The sequence below is a fragment of the Spermophilus citellus genome (genome assembly GCF_964194105.1).
Source record: "Spermophilus citellus genome assembly, chromosome: 2".
Lineage (NCBI taxonomy): Eukaryota > Metazoa > Chordata > Mammalia > Rodentia > Sciuridae > Spermophilus > Spermophilus citellus.
The window spans coordinates 24,391,022-24,407,442 of NC_138183.1; the positions used below are offsets into that span (position 1 = coordinate 24,391,022).

General features: G+C 50.5%; 1 protein-coding gene across 7 annotated transcripts in view; it reads left to right on the top strand.

Annotated features, from left to right (window-relative positions):
- Nucleotides 1-8,639: 8,639 nt before the first annotated feature.
- Nucleotides 8,640-16,421, top strand: part of EPB41L4B (erythrocyte membrane protein band 4.1 like 4B) — a 136,527-nt gene continuing 128,745 nt past the window's right edge. For all 7 annotated transcript variants that reach the window (XM_081267834.1, XM_081267837.1, XM_081267835.1 and 4 more), the window contains exon 1: nt 8,640-9,515. In XM_081267834.1, coding sequence (XP_081123960.1) covers nt 9,210-9,515 — 306 coding nt within the window. In that variant the 5' untranslated portion in view covers nt 8,640-9,209. The remainder of the gene's footprint in view (nt 9,516-16,421) is intronic.

Here is a 16,421-nt window from a genome sequence, read left to right on the forward strand (position 1 = left end):
GTTCACTCTTCAGCAAACAGAGGCTGGCCAAATAGCTTTATGTGGCATTTGTCCAGACAGGCAACAGAGACAGCCCAGGGTCCTCTTCCAGGTGCCTACAACTCTGTCACCAGCCCTGCTGCACAACTGTAAACAGAATGACTTGACCATTTTCCTTCAGAAGGGTTGCTCTGGGTGCTGGGTAAGGGATGGATTAGAGGGGAGAGGCTGCCCGGGGCAGGGGGTGGGGGTGCGGATGCAGCAGTCCAGGGGCTCAAGGGACTGTGAAAAGCAGGGGACAGGCAATAGATGTTGCAGGATGAGGGAGGGAGTGGGGGTGGGGGGAAGACGACTGTTTCTAGCTTCAGCTGTTGGTAGAAAAAGGCTCTGCCCTCCTCCCACACTCCAGGAAATTCTCCTCCTGCCCACCTCAGTCTTAAGAGGAGGGAATACACTGATCTGATTGGTCAGATTCCAGCACGAGGGCGAGGCCAAGCTGACTTGTGAGTGGGGTCACTGAGTGTTAACAACAACAACAACAAAAGACACACAAGAATGTGGCCCTCTGTTCCCCACACCCACACCCAGGAGCACTGGCCTTAGCGAAGGAGGCCTCCGTTGGCTGCAAAGTGTGTCCTTCTCAGAGTCCTGTGCATTGAGCAGGCCCTGCAAAACAACCCGGCCTGTGTCTGGTTGCTAGTGCCTGTTGTGGCTGTGTCCCTTGGGGAGTGGCAGGGCAGGGCAGGGCTGTTCTGCAGTGTCTTAGTATCGCCTGCCTTTATTTCTCACAGCTTAATTGAAAGGGAGGAAAAGGTTGGGGGACAGGGAGATGAAGGGAGGGAGTTTCACAGCAAGGGGGGGGGGGTGGTGGGAGGAGAGGGTGGCACCTTACCAGGGCAGAGGCTGGCTCTGGGGAGTACTAGAGCAGCCCCCACCCCCAGTGAGTCAGTGCGGGTGGGAGCCAGGTGTGGCCACGGGGAGAGCCGGGTTTCAGTTTGGAGAGGGAACCAGGGAGGGAAGGAGACCAGCCAAATAGCTGTGGGACCCGGGTTTCAATCCCAGCCCTGCCACAGCTCCCAGCTTTGAGACCTGGGCCACGCCCACTGCTGCTCTGAGCCCCGATTTCCTCAGTAAACACGGGCACAGCAGCCCCTCAGGAAGAGCAGTTCAATGTGGTCCTGTCTGTGGCAGCACTTAATAAATGTGAAATCTCTGCGTGACGGAAAAAGGTGTCCTTTTTATTTCTTCCTTTGGGAATGAAAAGCAGTGTCTGATCTGTCAGTCCCCAGACCCACGTGCCCGGCCCTGTCTTTGCTACAGCCTCAGAAAACCATCCGCCCCCTTCCCCAAGCACCCTGGGAAACTCCGTCCCCTTCAGCTGTCCCTCTCCTAATACGGATCAGGCTGCTCAGCATGAAAATAAAAATTATGCCCTAAACTCTGCCTGGTCCTGGAGTCCCTTTGAGCTGTATTCACTCCTTCCAGCCTTACATTTGTATAGGATTTTGCAGTTTATAAAGACTTAATTTTTTTTTTTTTGCACCAGTTATCTGTTTTGTCATATACAGAAAGACCTGACAAAACTTTGAAGTGAGGGGTACCCGCCCATTTCACAGACAAGAGAAGTGAACCCTGGGACTAGAGATCAGCAGAGGTCTCATGTTTCTCATCCGGGGGATACTGAAATTTTAAAATGAGCGGTGGGGATCTACAGTCTCCCTGGATGCCTCTATTTTCTCTTGAGCCATGTGGTCCTTTCAAGGCTTCTGCCACAGTGCCAAATGCAACACGGAGTCACTAGCTCCAGCCCCCTGGTCCCCTCCTAGACCTTTTAATGCTTTGCTGACATGCGTCTGATTCTACCCAACACCTTCTCTGTCTTTAATTCTCTCCTTCCTTGGCTTGAGCCAGGACTTGAAGCTGACATTGGAGGAGGAGAAGGGAGGGTGTTCTGTGTCTGTGGTCCCTGCTCCTTGGTTGTGTGATGTTAGTGCAGATGAGTCATGGGATCCCATTTAGGAGTGCTGCTTCCTTGGTAAGCTCTGAGTTGTGACAGGATTCCCCAAACACACCAGCAGCTCACTTGCCCAGGGCTTTCCCTGAAAGAGTGATTTACCTTGGTTTTGACCAACTTGGTGGCTGCTGGGTGCTTTATGTATTTTTTTTGTGTGTGTGAGTGTGGTTTTATAACTTTGACAACCAGCAGTAATTTCTCATCGACATCGACTATGGAGTTTTGAAAGGGTAACAGGGTGGTAAGTTACCAAACCTTAGAGCTTGTTTGGACGCTCTTCATCTTCATTGATTTTTCTGGACAATTGTACATGGCTACAAGAGGGGATGTTCCTTATTCCTTTGGTCCAAGCAAGCTTTGTTGAGCCTGGTATCATTGAATCCATCTGGAGTCCCAATCCCCCTCATGGCCAATTTATGGATCTCTTTGAGCACCGGAGGGGAACTCTTCTTGAAACCCACTCTCTGGTTGGGCTTGTGAATGTCAGTGGTGTAGGCTGGGGTCACCACCTTGCTGATGGCAGGATGGCCACCTTCTTTTTGCCACCCTTGTTTGAAGGAGCTGCTCTACTGGGCCCAAGTGGGAAAGGAAACAGGGATGGTCAGCAATTGGATTTTTTTCTATTTGATGGCAAAAAAAGAGGATCTGTCATATCTTGTGACTTGGCCAAGCGAGGGAAGGTCAATGTCAGCAATCTGGGACACAGCAAAAGGGTTCACCAGCTAGAGCCAGACTCTCCCAATGGGAATGGAGCAGGTTCAAGGGAGATGAGCCCAGCTGTCGTTGATGGACTGGAGTGAGGTGGAGTCCTGCATTGCCCAATATGGTGGCCACCATTTACATGGGACCATTACATTTAAATGGAATCAAGTTAAATATTTAGTTCCTTGGTCCTACTAGCCACCTTTTAAGTGGTCAGTAATCACAGGTGGGTAGTGGCCACCATATTGAATAAAGCAGATATAAAATGCTTCCTTTGTTGCAGAAGGTTCTATTGGACAGCACTGATTGTAGTCCACTGTTAAGAAGAACAAAAGGTAAGCAGTTGGTTCAGAGAGTAAGGGACAAATCAGCTCATTAGGGATGTTCAGCTCATTAGGGATGTCCAGTAAAAGGGAGCTTAGCATGGCCAACATGGAGATGGAGGCAGGGAGACAACAGAGTAGGCAAGCACTTTAATAAATGTGCCTCTCCCACTTTCTCTGGGCATCTTGGTATTGGGATTACCTTATCAGAGACACATGTATTTCCCCAAAGATTTAGAACTTGGAAAACTTTCATTGTAATCCTAATTCTCTCCTTAAATTTGTCTCCTTTAAAATTGTACTGGCACACACATCTAATTCTACCAATTACCTTCTCTTTCTTCAAATTGTGTATTTTAGGAGATAATTCTTGCCTCAGGCATGGCTGGATCCAGGTAGCTAAAATCAAATTGTCATAAAAAAATCTATTACCTAGACTCTGCTTCTCTTTGTGTGGGTGTCAACCTCAGGCTTTCTTCATATGATGTTAAAGTGGGGGCTACACAGTAATGGCTCATCAATTCTGATGGAAAGAAATAGCCTCTTCCAAATAATTGTAGTCTGAGTTTCAAGGCTAACCCTCACTAGTCTGGCATGAGTTATTGCCCATTTCTGAGCCAGTAACAGGTCTCTGGGAAACACAGCCCTCTGATTGGCCATGAATGATCATGTGTCCACACTTGAGGCAGAAAGCAGTGCCTGCCCACTCTGCTGTCTCCCTGCCACCAGCTTCATTAAGACCACTGGGTCTTTGAGTTGTGGGTAAAATTGTTCCACAAAGTAACCCAAACAAGAAGAGGAGAGGCCAGCCTGGCGGAAACCATCGCTGCCCACTGTGTGGTCTTAAGTTAACCATAGCTATTATGGCAAATTGGTGGTGGAAAGGTTAAGTTGACATGTATTAAAGGGACAAGGGTTTGTGGCACATAGTAAGATCTCACAAAAATGTTATGGAAAGTATAAAATTACGAGGGAGTACATTGGAACATACATTACAGCGTAATTGTGTTCTGTGGGGAATAATGGAGTCCAGTGAAATGAGGGCACAACTTTGCAGAGTCTCAAAAATGAATCAGGAAAAACAAAGGATGGAGGTAAACGGCACATTTCCGAAAAGGAGTTCCTTAGAGACAGGACTAAGCCTGTTAATTAACTTGCGAAACTACTCTGGAGGGAGGGAGTGCATAGGAAGCTCTCTAAGTTTTCTTGATGGTACAAGATGCCTGATGGGCTGTCGCTGGAAAGGTCTCAGGAACAGAAGAAGTGGGCACAGAAGTGGCAGCTGAGCTTCAATGAGGGAAAGGCAAGAAGGTGATTCTCAAGATCAAATTTGACATGACGCCTATGAAATGAAGGAGGCCAAGCTTCTGTTTATGATCCAGGAAAGGACGGAAGTTAGTGGAGACTGTTTCCTAAGCCGTCGGTGAAGATGGTTCTAGGGGCTGGGGCTGGGGCTCAGTGGTAGGGTGCTGGCCTAGCATGTGTGAGGCATTGGGTTTGATTCTCAGCACCGCATATAAATAAATAAAATAAAGGTCCATTGACACATACACACATATAAAGATGGTTCTAGAGAGACAGGCAGGAGAAATCCTGGTGTCCTAGTACATTCAGACTGCTATAAAAAATACTATGAAGTGGGAAGCTTATAAGCTGTCTAGTCCGGGAGTCTGGGAAGACCAAGGTACCAACAGATTAGGTGTGCGGTAAGAGCCTGCTGACTGGCTCACAGATGGCAGCTTCTCACTATGTCCTTGCCTAGCTGAAGGGGTGAGGGAGTCTCTGGGGTCTCTTTATGGGCATTAATCTCATTCATGAGGGCAGCATCCATATCATCTAATCACCTCCAAAAGACCCTCTTTCCAAAAGCCCTACCTCCTAATCCCTGGGGGTTAGAATTTCAACCTATGAATTTTGGTGGGACAAACATTCAGACCAAAGCGCTGCAGGCTCCGAGTCATAGCTTAAGGACAAAAGGCCCATCAAGGAGCACCACATAAACAAATAGGATATCTGTGCAGCTCTGGCCAATTCACATTAGCCATAAAGGAGGTGCAAGAAAAGACAATTAAAATCTTCGAAGGGTGGGGCTGGGGGTTGTGGCTCAGCAATAGAGTGCTCCCCTAGTACATTCGAGGCCCTGGGTTGATCCTCAGTACCACATGAAAATAAATAAAGGTATTAAAAATAAATATTTAAAAAATCTTCGAAGGGCTGGTTTTAGACAGGGTTAGGGACTTTTGAAGAAAGACCAAGATTAAGAAAAAGCCCTAATTGACCATAATTTTGTGAACAGATGTAAACATGCTCATCAAATGTTGAAACGTTGAGGTTGAAACTCTAGTGATGTGAAGCCGGTTGTGGTAGTGCACACCCATAATCCCGGCTACCTGGGAGGCTAAGAGAAAGAACCACAGTTTGGGGCCAGCCCGGGCAATTTAGGAACATCCTATGTCAAAATAAAAAATTAAAAGGGCTGGGGATGTGGCTCAGTGGTAGAATACTTGCTTGGCATATGTGAGACCTTGGGGATGTACTCAATGACAGAGGGCCCCTGGGCTCCATCCCCAGGACTGCAAATGTTTAAAAAAAGAATTTCAGTGATGTGAATTTTCATTAAAGGAATACCTAAGCCTTGTTTCTCCTCTGAATAATGGCGATAATAGTGTTAAATCACTATGATGATGGGGATGGGATGAGATTCACCGAGACATGGTCTTGTCAGGAGCACACAGAATCTGGAGTCAGGAGCCAAGAGTCCGGGAGTCCGGGCTCCCTTCCGATTTTCAGTGTATTGCTATCGCCTCTCTAGAAGGCATACTTCACAGAGCCATTATGAAGATGAAATGAGATTTAAAATTTTTTTTTGTAGTTGTAGATGGACAGAATGCCTTTGTTTTATTTGTTTATTTTTATGTGGTGCTCAGGATCGAACCCAATGCCTCACACATGCTAGGCAAGTGCTCTGCTACTGAGCTACAGTCCCAGCTGAGATTCTTTCTTTTTTATTGTTTTGGTACCAGAGATGAAACCCAGGGGCACTTAATCACTGAGCCACATTCTCAGACCTTTTTAAAAAATTTTATTTACAGATAGGGTCTTGCTAAATTATTTAGGGCCTCGCTAAGTTGCTGAGGCTGGCTTTGAACTCACAATCCTCCTGCCTCAGCCTTCCGAACCACTGGGATTACAGGCAGGCACTACTGCACCTGGCATGAAGTGAGATTCTGCATTCATTCAACAAATATTGGATGGACCACCTACTACTTGCCAAATAGCAGGCTAGGTATTGGGTGAGGACACAATGGGGAAGAAGAAAAAGTCCCTATGCAGCTTAGAGTCCATGCAGCAGGAGAGAAAGGCCATGTATAATCATAAAGCCAGCTGAATGATGCTTGCTGGGGGGGCTACCATGAGAGCTCTCACCTCCGTGGAGGGTGGAGGGCTTTGAATTAGTTTGTAATGCTCCAAACTAATACTATTTAATATCACTTGGATTCAATTCCTGCTGTTGCTAGAATACATTACCACAAACCCAGTGGCTTAAAAACAACATGACTATATTATCTTACAATTCAGAAGGATAGATTTGTTTGTTTTTGTTGGTACTGGGGCTTGAACTCAGTGGCGCTCTACCAGTACACTATACACCCAGCCCTTTTACTTTTTTTTAGAAATTATTTTGAGACAGGATCTTGTTAAATTGCGGAGGCTGGCCTCCAACTTTTGATCCTCCTGCCTCAGCCTTTGGAGTAGCTGGGGTTACAGGCATGCACCATAGTGCCTGACTTAGGGGCTAAAATCAAGGCTGCATTCCTTCTAGAATCTCTAGGGGATGCTTCATTCTTCATCCTTTTACAGCTTTTTGAGAGGCTATTCCCTTGGCTCCTGAAACCGTTATTCTGACTTCTGCTGCCACTTTTCTGTCATGGCACTTTCTCTGACTCTGACCCCTCTTCCTTCCTCTTCTAAGGTTGCTTGTGATTACACTGGGTCAATACCAGATTAATCTCCCCACCTCAACTTCCTTAACTAAATCACATCAGCAAATTCCCTTTTGCCACCTAGAGTGACACATTCACAGGTTCCAGGGCTTGGGATGTGCACATCTTTGGGCATCCATTATTTAGTCTACCTTACCACTCCTGGGCTATATAGTAGGAAATGAGCTATCCTGAGAAACCACTGAGAAGAACCAGTCTACTTTTGAACTTGGTGGTGGTATTTTATTAAATTTAGTTGCAGGGGAGGGGAACAGAGTGGGTATCTGAGGACCAATGACATATGTCCTCTAAGAATACACTGCCACATGGGAGTCCCCACCGTGTCTTAAAGGGGATGCCAGGCAACAATCGAGAGTACCTGACACTCAGCAGCTGAGACCTTAGGAAAAGATATTACTTCTTTAAGCTTCAAAATCCACCTAAGTTAAAGGGGATAAATAGAAGTACCTGGAAGAACTGGAGTCAGGATTAATGAAAATATCACCCATGAAATCACTTAAGACAGCGCATCATCTTCAATAAACATCTGTCCCTCCCTAAGTCCCTCCCTCCCTCTTTCTCAGTCCCTTTTGCTGGAAACACTGCTGAGTCCAGTCCTCTCATAACCTTCACTTGCTTGCCAATCATGCCAACTGTGCTCCGGCAACAGCTCCAGAGCTTGGGAAAAGCACCCGCATTAACCATGGAATCTGCAGCTAGTCTCTTAAGCTCTCTAAGCTTCAGTTTCCTCCTCTGTACAATGGGGATAAGAATGTCTATGGAACCAGGCTGTCATGAGGATTAAGGAAAACGATGAATGGAGAGGGTTTAGCAGTGTCTGGCACAAGATTAAGGGGCGATAAACAGTAGTACTGTTATGCTTCCCAAGAGGCCTGACCTCCCCTCTGCCTGGTCTTCTCCACATTCCTCACTCAGGGAGCACCTGACAAGTCTCTGAAGCCGACTTGGACCCCGCCCCCGCGTAGTGCTTATAAACAATTCCTTTTGTGTCTGATATTGTGCGTCCTCTTCTATTCATTTTCGCAGCCCCAGTTCTACTTTGCTTCTTGGTGACCTGTTCAACGTTTTCCTCAGTCACCTGCAGTGTGCAAGTTCTTCCCTCCATAGTGGACACAAGGTCCTTGATGAGGGGTGTCTCCTGTGAAGTGTGTTGGAAAAGTACTTCCCCTCCTTGTCAGGCCTCCATTTCCTTATCTGGACCGAGTCCACAGAACTGGAAGGTTAAATTAGCGTTTCCAGCTCTGAGCTCTTAAACGATAGAATGTAATTAAGTAGCAAGGACCCTGTGGGTTACCTAGTCCACCTCTTTCCCATTCCAGAAGGGGAAATCGAGCGCCATTTTTCCATTAGGAGAAAGTTCGTGATTTTCTGTTTGGCCCCTGAGATAAACCTTCCCGGAGGGCAGGAGGTCCTGCTTTCCTAACTGGGAAAGGGGGGACTCGGCGTCTCCAAGGCTCGGGGCGCCGGAAACACGTGTGTGCTCACCTACGTGTACACACGTGAGTGCACCTACAGCAGCAGGGGGCGCTCGGGCCGGCAGGGGGCAGCACAGACCCGGCTTACAATTACCCGGCGCAGCCCCCAGGGAGGAGGGCGTGCTGCAGTCCCCGCGGCGGTGGCGGCGGCTGGAGGTGCAGCCTCCCAGGTGGGAGGCGGGGGCTGCGGGCGCAGGAAAAGGCGCCTTGTGAGCGGGCGCTCAGCGGGGCCTCCTCGGGCTGGGCACCGCGCAGCGAGTGGGAGCGAGCGCGCCGGGAGCACGCAGGCGCTCTGCTCCGGCTGGCCCTCGGCCGGCGCGCGGCGCGGGAGCAGCCCGCCCCCCGCCCCCTGCGCCCCGCAGCCCCCCGACTGCCCGTAGTCAGCGGCTCCCTCCGTAGCCAGCGCACCCGGAGAGCGCGCGGCGGCGGCGGCGGCGGCGGCGGCGGGACGGCCCCGGGCTGCCCGGAGCGCGCCCTCCCGCCTGCGGCCAGTCGCAGGCGGCGCTGGCCCGGCCGGCGCACCCCGCAGGCGGCCGGAGCGCGGCCTCGGCTTCGGCCTCGGCGGCGGCCTCGGCGGGAGCGAGCCCCGGGCCGCAGCCCGCCGGCGGCGACGCGGGCGGCGGCGGGCACTGACAGCGTCGCGGGGCGCTCCCAGGCGGCGGCGCAGCGGCAGCGGCGCAGGGGGCGGAGGCAGGGGGCGCCCCCAGCCAGGATGCTGCGGTTCCTGCGCCGGACCTTTGGCCGCCGCTCCATGCAGCGCTACGCGCGGGGCGCGGCAGGGCGCGGGGCCGCCGGGCTGGGGGACGAGCGCGACGGGGGGCCACGGGGGGGTCCGGCCTCCGCCGCCGCCTCCTCGGCGCTGCCCGTCGCGCCCGGGGGCAGCGTGTTCCCGGCCGGTGGCGGGCCCCTGCTTACGGGCGGCGCGGCGGTGCACATCTCCGCCGCCGGAACGGCTAAGGCCACCCTGTACTGCCGTGTCTTCCTGCTCGACGGGACCGAAGTGAGCGTGGATCTGCCGGTGAGTGACGGAGCCGGTCGGGGCACTGGCATCATGCACCCTTAAGGCAGCTCCCCCTGCCCCAGTGCTTATCTCTGGGGTCGGTCCTCTTGCACCTCTCTGGGATCCCCTCCCCCATCTCCTCTGACAGCCCTCGGTAGCCCCGTTCCCTCCTGGGCCACCGCTCGGTCCCGGTCTCCTTCCGGCCCCTTCTTTGGCCGGTGCCCCCTTCTTGGCACGTTGTGCTATGGGGTTGCACCTTCTCTGGTGCCCACCTGGTCCTATGGGCCTCACCCCCTTTCCAAGTCCCTGCGCTTGGCGAGGATGGCCTGTGTTCCCTGCAAGTGTTGCCTTTCCAGCGCCCCCCACCCCCGGTTCCAGTGGGGGCCTTCCTGATGCTGGATTAATGGATAGAAAATTTCAAAGTAGTGCAGGGTTGTTCCCGGGTGTCGCGCTATATCCCCCCTCCCAAGCCTTCCATCAGGCCTTGGCGAGACCGTGGAGAGGAAAGTCCTCTCCTGTTGCCCAGCAGGTACCCCAAGTTTGGGAGGGGGTTAGAGAATAGTTTCTCTTCTCTGTTGATTTCTCAGGGTGGCCCCAGACTCCAGCCCAAAGAGCTCCTCTTGCTCTCAGCTTCGCAGCGGGTGGAGCGACTTGGGAACTAACTCTGGGACCTGGTCAACTTTGCTCTGGCAGAGACCTTGATGGGGCCCAGGGTGTCGATCCCGGGCCCCACGGGCCTGGCGTTCCCGACTAACCCCGTTCTCAGCAGTGTGCGTGGGGCCCGCCGGGCACCCCCGGGGCTGCGGCGCTGAGCCTGCGTCCCGGCCAGCCACCCACAGGTGGTTGCACCCCCGCCCCGTTGCGGTGGCGGCGGCGGCGAGCTAGGCCGGCGCTGCTGTCCCCAGCAGGGCGTCCAGCCACTAGCGTGTTTCTGACGAAGGGGCCAGCTCAGATCCAATCAAACCCACACATTAACGGGGCGCCTACTGTGCACCCGGCGCTGCGGCAGACGGTGCCTTGGGGAATCTTTGGGTGTGACTGAGGACACAGCAGTAATTGAGCTTTAGATGAATGTTACAGATCGTCCCGAGGGTTTCAAGGGAAGGAATAACACACCGGGACTTGCACGAAAGCATTTAGGCCTTTCCGGGTGGCAGGAATTCTTTGGATTTCACGAGAGAACTAGGAGCGTGTTAAGGGTATCAGATAGGAAAACCCGAGCTGCCTGGCTTGGGGTTTAATCCTTCCCTGTGTAGGTTTAATTTTGAGACAGTTCTGGTTTATGGCAGTTTTATTTTTGTGGCGTCTTGTGCTCTCCATAGGATATCATTTTGTTATGAAAATACCCCTTTGGGGCCTTTTTATTCATGGAAAAGGAACCAACATCCCATCCTTAGAGTTGTTATAAGGACATTAAAATGTTATAGTTCCCAAAGAAGGAAGTTCTGCTTTTATTCAGCTGGGAGAGAGGGCCTGAGAGCTGGGGAGGAGAAAAGAGAGGTGAGCAGGCTGCCTCTGGAGTGGGCAGTTTGGGATTGGAGAGGATGTGGCGTAGTTTGCATCTGGGAACAGAATGCTCTCCTTGGGAACTTTGACAGTGCTCCTTACTGGTGGTTTGCTTGTCTGTTCCCCAGGGATAATTCATTTATACAATGTATTGCTGCTGTCAGGTTTGTGCGACAAGCTTAAGTGGTGATTCTGAGATGAAAAATGCAAACGGAGTAAAGTACATGTGTGGTAGATAGAGCCAAACAGGTACACAGACGAACAGGTAGGGATGGGAATACTTATTTGTGACAGCCGGTGGAGCTCTTGCAGAGTGTGGGGGAAGAGGACATTTGCATCCTAAAAGGTTTCTTGCCTTTATACAAGAAGAATTCACCCATCTCAGCTTTCCATATTATGACAGTTTTCTTGGTGCCTTTCAGATGATTTAATGAACCCCCAATTTTTTTATACACATATATATCTGGGCACTTTGTCCAAAGGCAAATAAAAAGCAAATGCTGGCTTTTGTCACGTGAGCTCCCAGGGAGGAAAGATGAAGAAAAATTCATCCGTGAGCATGGCTCATCGATTTAAGGATTTATTAGATATTAGAACTGCATCACAGAGACTCCCCTACTCATCTTCCCAATTCACAGTGTTAGTTCCTGTAATTAATTCTCGAAGTTACGAGGTTTTGCGCCAGGTGGCCCACTCCCCGATGAATTGGTAGCATTTGTGTTGTACATCAGACCCACTTCAGTGGGCTCCCTTTTTATGACTTTTTTTTTTTAAGGCATGTGGTCCCCTTCGTCATTATTTCTGTCTTCGGTTTCTGGATTTCGGCTGCTTCCTGAGCTCTGGCATTGGTTGGCTGCTGTCACGCAGATAGGATGTACCTTTGACCTCTCTACCCCTAAGCTTCATTCTCTGCCCCTATCATTTCCACAGATACCCAGGGACCTGGCCTGGCTAACTGTGACTCCTTTGTAATTAAAACCGTCTGGTGGCGTTGGCCTCAAGAATTTCTCTGCTCAACATACTCAAAGTGGCCGTGCATTGTCATAAACCTTTTTATTAGCCCTAGTCAGGACACTTGTGTTCTGAAATTGCCTTGAACACAATAACACCCTCAGTGTGACCATGCTGCAGCACCTCAGCTCAGTTCAGTCATTTACTGAATGTCTTTAAAGTGCCAAGCTCTGTGCTGAGGACACATGAGAGTCATGGCCTGGAGACTCTTGGGGGACAGGTGGACACACGGTGTTTTTATTCTGAGCCATGCTAAGTGATGTGACAGGCACACCCAGATGGGTTGGTTGCTGGGGTGAATGGGATGGGGGAATTAGGATTTTTTGGACTTTCGACACTTGAAAGGATCAGAGTTCAAATTCAGTGTCCCTTGGCAAAGCTACTCTTCCTCTGTGAATGCAGCTAAAGATCCTACTAGTGTGCTTGGCCCCGGCACCCACTGTTGACTCGTATTAGTTCTGTCTTGTCATATGTGATAAAGGAAGAAGCCACCGTAATCGTCTTCTTGCATGAGTCAGTCTTCTTGGACAGGGCTTGGAGCCCCTTCTTCTGGTGGTAGGCCGAGAGTCCTCTAGCACTCCTGGGTGTTTGTAAACTTTGCTGAGGATGGTCAGTGATAAAATGTAAACAGGTGTTTTTTAAGAATCCCATTTATAACAAGCGGTGGGCTTCCTGTGCAAACCTAGCTCCCAGGTGAGTCCTTGGCTCACCCTACCAATCAGAGTGCCACCCTGAGCCACTCCCTTCAGAAAACCTGGCCCTGCCTTGGAAGGCACCTCCCTTTCGATAGCCCAGCCTGCCCAGCCCACAGGTGTGGTCGTGTCTGAGCAGGGCAGGTGGAGGGAGTAGATACTCTTCCCCTGTGAATGCAGCTGAAGATCCCATTGGTGTGCTTGGCAGCAGCACCCACTGTTGACTCGTATTAGCTCTCTGTTGACTAAATCCTTGGCATCACTTTTGCTTGGGTGGCTGCTGCTCAGCCCCGCCTCCGTTCAGTGCGTGTGTGCACGTTCTTCCAGCAGCTCTGTGGCGAGAGCTGTTAGGATGTGTGGCTGGCTGGTTAGCACTCCTGCCGTGCCTTGGAGGGGACAGCTGGTTGACCAGTGCAGCTTTTCGCCCAGTTGTTCTCATTGTATCTGAAACTTGGCATTGACTCCCCGGGATCCAGTGCTAACACGGAGAATTCCAGTGCTATCTTACAGCCTGGCTCTGCTGCCTTGGGTAACTTCAATTCTCTGAGCATCGATTTCCCAGTCTTTAAAATGGGAGCATCAAATATGGAAAAGACATAATAAGCCTCAATAAACAGCAAGATGCTGAAGGTTGCTAGGAAATTGTAATTTTATATAACTCTCATTCCTCCTCTTTGGACTATGGAAAGGATATGAAAAAAAAAAATTCTAGTAATGAACATTAGGGAAAAAATAAATAAATAAAGCTGTGCCAGGCAGACTAGCCATGGCTTGGCTCTTCTTATTGGAAATTGGCAGTTGGATATAGTATGAGAGATGCTTACTAAAAATTTCATTTTGGATGAGAAAAGAACCCCCACCCCCACCCCACCCCCCACCACACACAGATTCTTAGAATGCTAGGACTGGAACCTCTGGTCCAACAGAACATACGTGATGCAACATAAAGGTCATGTGCCTTATTTTGGAATTGAGTGGGACCCTAGAAAGCACATATCTATACACTGTATATATGGGAAACTGAAGCCTGTGGATATAAAGTGACTTCCCTTGAGTCATCAGTGGAAGGGTCAGAATGGGCTGCTCCAGGAACCCTGATTGTTCAGCTTTTGAAGCTGTGGCACTTAGGATCAGCCTCAGCAGTTAGGACTGTTAGCGTTCCTAGTCCTAAGGTGGGCAGGGTATGTCCCTAGGTGTTGGAAGTAGGACAGATTTTCCCAAACAGCTGGAAACTCTAGCAAAACAGTTCTCTAACTTCAGGGTATACCAAGTTTTTCTGGGATTTTTTTTTCTTTTTTGGGGGGACAGGGTCTCACTATGTTTCCCAAGCTGATCTTGAACTCCCAGGCCCAGTGATCCTCCCTCCTCAGCCTCCCAAGAGCTGCGACTATAGGTGCATGCCACCACTCCCAGCTCATCTGGAATTTTTTATTTTCCTCCAATTAAAATTCCTAGAGCCCACTCTCAGAATTTCTGACCCAGGAGTTCAGGAAGCTGGGCTCTTAGCAAGTCCACCACAGAATCACCACTCCAGGTGATTCTGATGAGGTGGTCTCTTTACAGCCTCATGAAACCCCCTGGCTCTAGGGCTCAAGAGAACCAAGGGCAGCTGCACTCTGCGTTAAACATTGCTGTGAGCCGTGCAGCTTTGAGCTGGGGAGTGACCTGTGCTTTAGGAATCAGTTTCTGTTTGTCACAGTGGAGTGGAGGCTGAGTCAGAGGAGGGGCTGGATACCAGTTGTGCTATGTCAGTGGTCCAGATGGGGGGTGAGGAGGGCTGGTCTAGGAGAAGGGGGCACTGGCCAGGGCACTTCACAGGTGTAGTCAGGTGAGTTTGTTGGGGAAGGGAAAGTGGAGTGGAGCTTGCTCTGCAGGGCTGTTCTCCCCCTCTGTTGTGGGAAGAAGTGACACCCTAGGAGGTAAGGGAAGACAGGTCCTCCTCTCTACCCCTCCCTAGGCTCTGGCTGCTGCAGTCCCTTGACTTGTGGCAGGACTCTGGTGACTTGCTTCTCTGCTCCTGCAGGATAGGTACTGGCTAAAGGTGGCCCTGCAGTGCTTACCCCACCCCCTCTCAGTCCATGAATGAGACCATGGGGAGCCTTGGATTTCTATATAGGCCGTGAGTTCGTGTTATTTTTATAAATGCTTTTGTTTTCAAAGGAGGGCTGAGCTGGGGGCTGAGAGAGGTGAATGCCCTCCCCATGGGATAGGATACGGTAGCAGGAGATCTCTGACTGGTGCCACACTTGCTCGATGGCCAGTGTTAATATGGGAGGGGGGGGGTTTGGTCTGCAGGAGTGATGGGGTCTGCCCAGCGTCTCAGGTGCCAGTAACATGACCCTACAGTGGTACAGGGCTTTGAACAAATATTAACTTGTTAAGCACTTCCACGTGCATAATCTCACTGAATTCTGCTCTTAGTTTTGAAATAGCAGAAGGTTGGTGGGGGTGGGGCCTTCCCTTAAATTCTTGCATGGGGACTTAGCAGATATCCATCCGGGTAACCACAGAAATCCTCTGCCTACAATTTGTCTTTAACATGTGTGTTGAATCCTTCCCCACTGGTGTCCCCTTGGCTTGCTGCGGGATGTTCCCCTGTGCTTCTCTCTGCTCCGCCTGGAGCCTTCTTTGCCAGGAATCTGCACTCACTTCCTCGAGTTTGCCCAGGCCGCTGCAAGCAGCAGCCGCTCATTCATCTGTGGTTTTTTTCAGGTTGGTGTGCATCCCTCCCTGACTTCCATTGCACGTTGAGAACACATCCACAGCAGACGCGTTAGAAAATACAGAGGCAAGAGATAGAAAGATACCTAAAATTTCTTCAGAGGCTGGGGTATATATGGTGTATATCCATCTGTGCTTTTTTGTGTGTGTATTTAGAGATAAATATGGTGGTTTTTTTGGTACTGGAGATCAAAACTATCACTGAGCTACATCCCTAACCCCCCTACCCTGCCCCATTCCAATTTTTCAATATATGAGTTAGGATCTTGCTAAGTTGCCTAGGTTGGCCTCAACCTTGCAATTCTCCTGCCTCTGCCTTCCTAGTAGCTGGGATTACAAGTGTATGCCACTGTGCCAGCATAATCATGTATGATGATTATGATCATAATCCTGATGAACTGCAGGGGGTTGATGGAAATCTCTTCCCACCCTTTTGGCACAATTAAGGAGGGACTGTAAGACCCCAAGTTTGAGGTCTTGTTGATATAGCCCGAGTCCCTTTGCATCTGGGAGCATCTGCTTTGGTGCAGTCACAACTCTCTTACCTGTCTAGGGATGCCTGGGGCTCTGGTAGCAGCCAGAGCTGACCTGGCCAAGGCAGGCTAGGACTTTGCAGCCTGCCTGGTGTCCCTTGGTCTCCAATCTCCTTAATGGCATGCCTTCGGCAGCCTCAGTGACTTATCTCTTGAGCTCATTTGATTTTAAACGTCTGGTTTATTTTTAATTGCTTTCCAGAATGTTTTTGTTTGCCCAAGGTAAAACTTTTTTAGTCAGCAAAGGCCTGTTGGGCTCTTCCTCTGATGAGGCATTAGCAGGGTACAGGAGAGGAAGGATGTTTTCTTGAATTCCCAGTCTCTGGCAGATGTGTAACGCAGTGTGAGGCAGGGTGGCGGGGAAGCTGGCCTGGGGTGGAGTTGGAGGTTTGATGCCCAAAGTGGCATTGGGGTTGTCCCAAAGGGTATGTAAAATGCCCACGGTAAGAGTTCACTGGCAG